Genomic DNA, 9,856 nt, shown 5'->3' on the forward strand with positions numbered 1-9,856 from the left:
TGATTGAATGAAATGCGTGATTGGTTGAAAAGAGAAAATAGGTGAAAGAGAATGGTTGTAGTTGGTTGAGAGGAGGAGGTAGGTGATGTTAGAAATAGCACATTTTGAGATGGAGATAGTAGATACTACTAGACAGTCCTTGTCACAATCCAGATACATGAGTAATCAACAAATCTTGGTATCATGTCAGGTCACAGTGCTTTACACCGTGTATGTATGTCAGTTGCTTGAAAGGGAGATAAAGGGTCAGTTTGGGGGAGCTTCTAGCTGCTGCAGCTTCTCCCATAATCAGAAGCTCCCCAAACAGTACAGTTTTTGGTCCAGAGTCTAAGAAGCTATAGTTGTAGAATTTAGAAAATGAACTAAAAGCTAGAAGCTGGCTACCAATCAGCTGCTTCTCATAATTTTAAGCTCTCCCAAACAGGCCTAAAGAGACCATTACATACATGGACAAAGATGGTGCTCCCATTTACATAATGATAATTACATTTGAAGTTGTCAACAGGGAGGCTTCTCTTTCTGGTTCAAGAAAGACACCTCTTTTTCTCATAGACCACACCAATTCCGTGGTGATATACTCTCCAATTTGCAGCATTTGACACAAGTTACATACACACATACATGTATAGCTCGTGATAGAGGCATTGCTCCCCACAGTTTCTTCTCTACACGTTGCAATGGCAAAAACAAACAAAAAAGAATTAACCTATATATATGTATATACCGCTATACATAAAGAACGAATCGAGTGGGTGTTGAATCCGGTTGACCCTCTAAGACCATGCACACGGATATGCATATATTCCTCTTTCAAAATAAACGGAAAATTGCCACATCATTCGGTTTATTATCGGCTTGAGATTTCTTTTCTTTGCTCATCTATGTGAAGAACTTGGTGGCATGATAGACTTGCTGCTGCAGGCTCAACCTCTAACAACCAGCAGCCCTGCGAAAATTGTCGTATGGACTTGATGCCGGCAACCTCAGGAAATGTTGCTGGGCTTGCTCATAAGTTGGCTGTGGATTGGCTTCGTTCATGTTCATGTACTGGGGGTAACCGTACAGGTTATCGTCGACGAACGGATTCGTGTTCGGCACCCCAACCTGCTCAGAATCAAATTATTGGCGTCAATTTATTATATATATGAAAATGCAGTATATATATATGCTTTTGTCAGTGGATTGACATGGTGAAAGAAGAATGGCATTTAGAGTTGAAATTGTTTGCTGTGCGATTCGATCTACCTGAGGCGGATATGGGTCATGGAAAAGGGACAAATCCGTCTGGAACGGCTGATTGGTTGCCATGGGATCCATTGTCATATCCTGCGAGAAGCTCATGAAGGAGGCCATTTTCTGATGTTTCCCGACAGTGAGGGCTTCGCATTGGCTACTCATCTCCTTGAATGGCATGTCTGTTGATACAGACACTCGTTCTGTATGAGGTGCCGGGTCTGTGACAACCTGTGAAAATGCCAGAGGATGAAAACATAAGTCAAATCGGTTATCATGCCAAGTGAAACGAACTTATAGATCTAGCATTCTTTACTTTTCAAACAGGTGTTGTTCTTTAATTAGGACGTTGATGAAACAAATAGGTTAATTTGACATATGGTTAGACAATATAGCATTTCAGGCATGGATCATTTGTTTTCTCCCAATGATAGGAACATTGACTTTGATGTATCACATTGGTGCAGGTCTTGGTTGAATTTTGCAAATGGGAATCCTCGCCATTCTGCTGAGATCTTGTAACTTTCAAACTACTACTGTATACCTGCTGAAAACTTGGTGGGTGTTTTCCTAGGTATCCTAGAATGCAGAATATCACACACAATAGTAACTTTATTCATGCCAGGTTACCTCATCAGAAGAGTACAACAAGAACATAGAAAATGAGTTTAAGAGAGCAAGGCATACTGTTTCAAGAAGCTGATCGATACTCAGAAGATCTGTTACAGGCACAGCATTTGCAGAAGCAGCTGTACTTTCTGAAGCTTCCCCAAAGATATCGTGGTCATTTCCCAGGTCGATCAGCACAGCCTATTGAAAAAAAAAACACAACTTTAGCATTTTAAGTAGGACACAAAATATATTTGCGAGCCTCAAAATACCTCTGGATGGTGATCATTATCATGAGATCCTGGTGATGAGTTATCACCAGTTGCTTCAAAAAAATGAGTGCTTGTTGGACACATGTCATCGGGAGAGAAATCGCTTAGCAGTTGATTCTTCACACTATGCAACTCTGCCTGCAGAAACAGAGAAGTCATCAGCGGTTGCACTTTTTAGCGAATACAGCAGTTTCATTGAGCTCATGTTCAAACAATGAATTTAGGAGACCATTGAGAAGATGAACATTACCTCTAGCATATTTGTTATGTTGTTCATGATTGTGGAGACAATGCATTCTCGGGATTGACTCTCTGATAGTTCTATCGCTGAAAGGGACTTCAGTGCGTTAGTATTATCCTCTGGTGATCCGTAGATTTTCGACGGATCATCCACGGAATCTTTCACAGCCTGAAGCTTGCTCTCATCCACCAAACGGAGGAATGGATCACCCTAGACAGAACAGGACATACATGTCAAAATAAGGACTATGCTATTCATGAAGTCAAGATGCCGCAAAAATGCCTCTAATAACAATATTATGATTAATTGTAGTTTGCTTATCTCCAGACTAAGGGTTCCTTTCAAATGCAAGATTGAGAAAACAGAGGAATAAGAAAATCATAGGATTTTGATAGGAACGTAAGTACAAAACAAATAATCGTTTGAATAGACCGTAGGAAAAATATAGAAATCAGATGAGAGATAGACTCAAAAGGAAGTTTTCTAAGAGGTTAGAGCTCTTGCAAACTTTACTAAAAAATCTGCATGCATTGAACCATTCCTTAGGAATTTCATAGGATTTAGAAAGCTTCAACCCTACATTTCAAAGGGCCAAATAGGAAAAATTTCCTACAAAATTCCTACACAGATCCTTTGATTCAAAGGGGGGCTAAATATAGATGCAATTGAAACCCAACTTTGATATATGCATTACACAAATTTGGGGATATGATTTTAAATCGTGGTTTCCAGCCCGCTGTGATATTATTATCAATGTACTCTTACCATACTTACAAAGAAAAGTATATATAGCATAACAAGGATAACATAAAAAAAGGGATGGATAAAAAGATTAAACTAATGCAACATAACAAGCTTAATACTAAAGAGTAAATTTGGTCCATCAACTTGATACTAACATGTATTCTTACCATTTCAAATAGGTAAACATCTCAGTTTGCAAAATTGTCTTTGTTTAGGAGGTTACACTATAGAAGGAAAAAAAAATGCACTGGACAATATTTTGAATATACATACTGTTCTCTCATTCAGCATTTGTTTACATATTGGAATAAGAGGTAACACGTTGAAAGTTCTTGAAGAGAAAATGATCATAGCTGTAGCAAGAGTAAACAAGGAACGGCGCCGACATGGTGGTAATGAATCTGCAAGACTTACAAAAAGAAAAGTTAGGCATCCTCATTCATTTACAACATGGGACCAAGTTTTCATGACGCATGGAACACTGCATTTCAATTTACTATTAGTGCTACTTCAAGGCAACTTGGCTACCTGGTTCAGTCAGTGAATAGCCCCTCAGTGAAAATGCAACCTGAAAACTCTGAGTAAGAGCCTCAAAAACTGATGCCTGGAAGAGCAAAAGAAGGGAGAATAAGAAAATAGGAAATCATGATAGATATCCTTAAGCTTGGCAAAAATTAATCAATACTAGCCCCTGATAGTAGGGTTTAGTTAGGATGATCATCAATAACGCGTATGATAGATCATAGATGTAATAATAAGGAGGATTACCTTGGCTCCAGAGAACAATAGAAGCAAACTATAAGTGTGAGCAATGGCTTCATAGTTTGCTGGAGTATTTTCAGGAGATGTTGCTTGAGCCCAAATGGATGAAAGCAAAAGTGTGATCTGGCGACTGCTCAGCTTCAGCAAAACTGATTCCTGAGTGCATTCAAGTTAATGCAGAAACAATTATGTGATTTTAGTTAATCCATATAGAGTTTAAGAACAAGCCATATTTGATTAAGGTACCATTTCATCTTCTGGATGGCTTGAGGAACCATGGTCTGCCTTTATAGACATGGAAGGTGCTCTCAAAGACATCGAAGTAACTCTGAGAGATATGGAAGGGGCTCTCAGGGCTACTGAAGGAGCTCTCATAGCCATTGAAGGACCCCTCTTCATGGAAAAATTAGGAATTTTCATGCTACGTCGGCGACTTTGAGACACAGGTAGGTTCGAACGTTTGGCATTACTAGACTCTTCACTGATACAATGCAAGCCACTGCTATCACCTTGTGAGTTGTCTGAGTGCTTGTCCTTTTTCAACTTGTCAAAGATGGCAGCTGAAGATGAAAACACCGAGACAGCCCTAGAGAGTGTCCTCTGCATGTCATGTTTCTTAGCCTGACCTGATACACTTGCTTGAATCAAGGGGGCAACGGAAGAGGGGACCAAGACAATAGCGAAAATGCGGTGCGCAGCTACTCGAGCTTCATGATCAGGGTGGATCATCGTTAAGAGCAACTGATGAAACAGAGCTTCTGGAAACACCTGACATCATACACAAGAAGATAAGTCTTCAAAACAGAAGAAAGTACTGCAGCAAGGAGATAGTCTTCTATCTTCTAGTTTTGACAGTATACCTTATTCTGATAGGTAATATTTGGAACAGAAGCAATTATTTGAGCTGTACGATAAACAGCAGCTGCAGTTGATCTAGCTACAACAGGAGTGCTAGCAATATTTTCTAGCATCACGGCCATCATGTCCAGAACTGGTCCAGCATCAGTTACCTGTTCAACAAAATACCCTTGATAAACCTTCTGTGCATTGTGGATAGATCTTCTGAAACTAATCATAGCATTGCACAGAACAGAAAACAGGCTGCTGAGGGGCATCAATTGAATCAATCACATTTATATAAACAATATGATGGTGATGTAACAGGTATAGGAAAACATTGAAGTTCGCAGAGGGAGAGAAAAAGAACATACCTTCTTTGCCAGCTGTCCTAGACAATCATCTATAGCCTTTCGGAACTTTTCATTCCATTTTACTAGCTCCGAATCTTTGCTGCCGAGAGTAATATGAAATGTCCTTTTCAAATGCCTGACAAGATCACTTATGGCACCTATAGTTGCTGCTGAAGCCTGAGCGATGGATTGTTCTGCTAGGGTGGCTGCTACCTCCACGATACTAAGCTGCATCTCCTGTTGCTTCACCATGGTCTTGTGTTCAATATGCTTTATCAGTAGAGACAACATTAAGTGCATGTTTTGTCCTGTAGGAAGTATTTTATCAAAAATAAATATCTAGGTTCTTTGCATATGATAATGTTAGTATCTGTGTGGAAAAGATGCAAATGAAGCACCTGCGTTTTCCACTAACAGTTGCATGTCCAACAATACACACAGAGCAAGTCCATTTTCAGGTGACCATGAACTGTTGTTGCCGAAGTACCGAAACAAAGACTCCAGGATACGACGGAATGTTGTTGCCTCCCTGGAAAGCCTAGCCATATTGTGCACACATATTCTGGACCAAAACTTAGGATCCTTTGCTTCCTCCCTGCACATCACACAAGTATGTTCAGAAACCACCTACTGAAAAAGAAGAATTGACAAACCAAATCAACAGAGTAGAAAGAGATAATATTACACAGTAAGGTTAACTCCACCCTTAACATTAACTATGTTCTCCCACAAGGGGACAGCAGAGATGACAAAGGGGGAAGAGTCCTCCGTTTTGGAGTCCTCTGCTTTGGAGTCCTCCGTTTTGGGGGCTTCTTGCTCCAACTGGTCGCTTGAATCCTTAGTAACTTGACCATCATTTTGCATCTTCTGAGGTCGGTAGTTTTCAAGTGCTACTTGAACCACCTAAGAATGAAAATAACAAAGAAAAAACCATGATGGAACATTTGGAACTGTAATATGCTTGTGCTAGCAACCTACTACCTGAAATTAGCCAAAATGGAGAGCAGAAAGAAAACTGTATGCATCACCCAGTTACATAATTATTTCAATAATATTTCTGATCATCTTATGAGCAACAACTAGTTGATGTTTGGCTAAATATGCATAAATAAATAAGATTTAAAAAAACCATAGTAGCTGGTGTAGGATTTAGATAGTCCACCTCAAGGGGACAGTCCTAACTATTATGGCAGTCCAAGTCCACAGATTATCCAGATCCAGGTATCTAAAAGGTTTAATTACATATATTCCATTTTTGAGTCGTATGCAATTTAAAGTAAGATGCTATCTGATGATTATGAAATACATAAGCACAAAACTAAGGAAATGAACTACTAATCAGATATAACTTACATTATCGAATTCCGATGAAATATGTGAGAGCTCTCCCATGAACCAAATCTGCGCAGCATAAGAAACTAAATGATATAATCACTGTCAAAAATATTTGGTTCGCTAAGTTATAAATGTTTAGAATAGTTGGTGCATACGTTTGAAGCGAAATAAAGTAGACAAAAAAGAGAACAAAGCATCCATTTACATCATTATTGTGAAAGATAATTTACAGTAAAGCAATGAAGCACTATACTGTTGCAGATTAGTTTTACGAAAAAAAAATATGGTGGGAACAAAATGTATCAATCTAGAAGTTATGTTGCAAAATAGTTCCTGGAAGTAAGTTGATAGTAATAATATATGTAGTTAGTACTTAATGCTTAATGATTATGAGCTCCCATTCGTCACATTGGAATGCAAGAAACCTCAGATGCAAACTAATGTGTTTTGCAGCATACGTGTTAGTGGTTGCTTAGAAGTGAAGTGTAATTTGAATCTCTTCTGACACAGTAGTTGGACATTTTTTACCTTCCTAGTCACTTCTTCACCATTTTTGCAATCAGTGCTAGACATGTTATATGTGAAGTATGATTTGAATCTCTTCTGGTAACAGTATTCCCATACTTTTGTTTTCCTTCCTAATCATTCGTTCTTCATTTTAACAATAGGTTGAAGCATATGACGAAAGTTTGATATGGCTTAACAGTAAAGTTTACCATAGCTGAAAGGGCTTGCAGGGCTGCAGCGCGTAGGGCAATGGTCTGCTCATCCTCTCCTACTTCTTGAGATAGCTCACATAGTCTTGGGACTAGCCCTTCCAAATTGAACTGATATGTACCATCCACCTAAAATAGACGGAAATAAAAGCATGAACCAGATACATCATGTCTTTCAAAAGAATTCTGCTGGTGAGGAATGGTATCACTGATCACCAGGCAACGGAAATACCTGATTAACTGCAAAGTCAAACAAGGTTTCACATCCTATGATGCGCATATCATCCTGCCTCTTTTGATCTAAAAGAGTGTGTACAATACTTAATAAGCTACTTGCAAATAGTGGCCTGCATTGAGCAAACCAAATGATAGTATTAACATCTGATGAATAGCACCAGCATGTTACAACTCGTTAAAGGAAAAGGGCAAAACAAGGGGAAAAAGAAGACTCTCACATCTGCTCTTTACAAGAAACCAACAATCTACGGTATATTAGCATCACCACTTTTGCAAAGCCATACTGTTCACTTCTCAATTCCTTGTAGATCCTTTGCTCCAAGGAAACCGTGATCTGCTCATACATCAATTTGGAAAAAAAAAATGGAGTCAACTGAGCTTGAAATTTTCTTGAGAAAAGATTGAGGTGAATTTGTGTCAATCAATACATGACTAACAACAACAAGAGCATGACAGGAACAATCTGACTATTGACAGAAACATTTTTAGCTCCACAAGAAGGTAGAGGGCGTGAACCTTGGGCACTCGGAGAGGGTTCCTCGAGCAATACTCGCACAACTTCCCGATCCTTCTCTCATTCGGTTCTTCATCCTACATCATGATAACATACGAGCAGCAACAACAAGTAAATTAGCTAAGCTGCGGAGCATCGATTAGTCCGATAATGCGGCTTCCACACATGAACAGAACAAACAAACAAGACAGAGATGGGGGATGCAGCAAGGGGCCCAACCTACCTGCGTTTTGGGGAAGATCTCAGCAAGGATCGACTTGTACCTCTTAACAGGCTGCCTTGATCTTGCCCTCAACCCGGGGCAGAAATAGCAGAGGCTCCCGCACGCCGGCAGGACCTTCCGAGATATCACGCCCATCCCCTACTACTGTAAGCAGAATTGATTTAGCAGAGCAAAAAACAAAAAAAAAAAGCTAATTAGAATAATTGCAAACACAACAATGGCGATCAAATCAAGGGATTCCACCTCCAATATGCACTATCTAGCTACGAATTTTCTCCAAAGCAAGATACATTAATAATTGTTGTTGGCAAGTTAAAACCGAGCAGGCGAAATTCATAAATTTTGGGGGGAATGCCATTTCTAACGGAAATCAAATCAAAACGAAAACAAAAAAAATTCTAGCGGCGTTCGTTCGTTCGATCTCGCTTAGCGGCGGCTGGCTTGGTGCTAGACCTTCTCCTAGGTTGCGTGTTTGTTTGTTTTTCTTTCATGGTTACAGCCTTCCATGGCTGCAATCTTGTAAAAATTATTTTTCATATTATATCAATATAAAACTTAGCCAATGTATAATGCAGGCACTTTAAGAAAAGAAAAACAAAAAAAAAAAAAAATCGAGCGGCAACCTGCAACAACAGAAGCAATGGTTCGAACCCCAATCTCTCGACCAATCAAACATAATTTAATTAAAACGCTATGGAAGGAGATCGATCGATCGATCGATGGAGGAGGGCAAAGGAGGTTACGTTGCTAGGAGAGGCCGCCGCCCGGCGGGCGGGCTGGGCGCCGGGGGGGAAGAAACCGCGGGGACGGCGTACGTGCGTACGGCCGCGCTCTCCTGCCGATCCGGCCGATGGAGAGATGCGGGGCGGGTGGGGAGGAGAGGAGACGCGGGGGTGGGAGGGAGGGAGAGAGGAGGGAGGCTGTGGCACGGCGGGCGCGCATGGCCTTGGGCGAGGAATGGGGGGTGGCCGCCATTGGTGCGGGCGAAGTGGGCGCCGGAACTCGAGGCGCCTGCACCTGCACGACCTCCGTTGCGCCAGCAAACGCCAGGTGGGTGCATGCCGGTGTTTGTACAATCACAGTGATCTCGGAATACGGCAGGTACTATAGCCATCCAAGTACGAGCCACACGATGCTACTGGCTCCGTCCTAATTTGTATAGCACCTTCTTTTTAAGAAAAATTAAACCTGATAACTTTTGACTAATAAATATTATGTATATTATATCACTAGATTTATGTTTTAAAGTACCTTCACGTGATACTAATTTCATATTTATTGGAAACATAACATGGGATAAATTGATGGTCAAAGTATGTCATTGAAGAATGTATAAAAAAATATAGGCCTTATAATTTGGGACGGAGGAAATACATAGTAGTACTAAATGATGAGGTGGAGGAGATAAGAAAGATGAGAGCGAAATATTCACTTCTCAGAGCAAGTATAATAGCAGGCTATAAGCGAGCTATAACCACATATCGAGAAGAAAAGAGAAGAGAGAGAGAAGAAAGTGGGCTACAGATTTATAGCCAGGTGCAACACAGACTCTAAGTTGTTGTGTGCGTATGAGAGGTGAGACCGGGTATTAATAGTGTAGTATGTTTTTATAGGTAACTATTGTATGAATGGATTATTAGATTAGCTATAGATAATTTGGAGCTAACATTTGGCTATACTATTAAACTTGCTCTTATGCAAGGAGCAACCCCTACACAAACTTTAATAAATATGTGAGAGTGTTAGAGATATTGGAGATTGTGTGGTAGAGGCAACCTAT

The 9,856-nt window shown here is 40.2% G+C and overlaps 1 protein-coding gene across 2 annotated transcripts; it reads right to left on the reverse strand.

The window, feature by feature from the left end:
• Positions 1–404: 404 nt before the first annotated feature.
• Positions 405–8,980, reverse strand: LOC127780766 (protein SEMI-ROLLED LEAF 2-like). Of its 2 annotated transcripts, XM_052307722.1 has the most exons (20): positions 8,820–8,980; positions 8,077–8,220; positions 7,856–7,930; positions 7,558–7,673; positions 7,335–7,449; positions 7,103–7,231; positions 6,405–6,452; positions 5,737–5,954; positions 5,450–5,646; positions 5,073–5,359; positions 4,722–4,871; positions 4,108–4,629; positions 3,868–4,017; positions 3,628–3,703; positions 3,373–3,500; positions 2,365–2,565; positions 2,115–2,252; positions 1,921–2,043; positions 1,246–1,464; positions 405–1,104 (listed from the first exon to the last, which is right to left on the reverse strand). In XM_052307722.1, the coding sequence occupies exons 2-20, from the start codon at positions 8,209–8,211 to the stop codon at positions 931–933; spliced, it is 3,201 nt and encodes a 1,066-aa protein (XP_052163682.1). In that variant the 5' UTR covers positions 8,212–8,220; positions 8,820–8,980; the 3' UTR covers positions 405–930. The 2 variants fall into 2 exon arrangements, with proteins under 2 accessions (XP_052163682.1, XP_052163683.1); XM_052307723.1 differs by lacking the exons at positions 7,856–7,930; positions 8,077–8,220; positions 8,820–8,980 and having other exon boundaries at positions 7,335–7,402; positions 7,558–7,625.
• Positions 8,981–9,856: the final 876 nt, after the last annotated feature.

The sequence above is a fragment of the Oryza glaberrima genome, chromosome 7 (genome assembly GCF_000147395.1).
Source record: "Oryza glaberrima chromosome 7, OglaRS2, whole genome shotgun sequence".
NCBI classification, from domain to species: Eukaryota; Viridiplantae; Streptophyta; class Magnoliopsida; order Poales; family Poaceae; genus Oryza; species Oryza glaberrima.

Coding starts and splice junctions, on each gene's coding strand:
- LOC127780766 (XM_052307722.1), bottom strand. CDS start 8,211: ATGGGCGTGATATCTCGGAAGGTCCTGCCGGCGTGCGGGAGCCTCTGC. Junction 5,647..5,736: donor GGTGGAGTTAACCTTACTGT/GTAATATTATCT, acceptor TGTGATGTGCAG/GGAGGAAGCAAAGGATCCTA. Junction 1,465..1,920: donor TCGATCAGCTTCTTGAAACA/GTATGCCTTGCT, acceptor GCATTTTCACAG/GTTGTCACAGACCCGGCACC.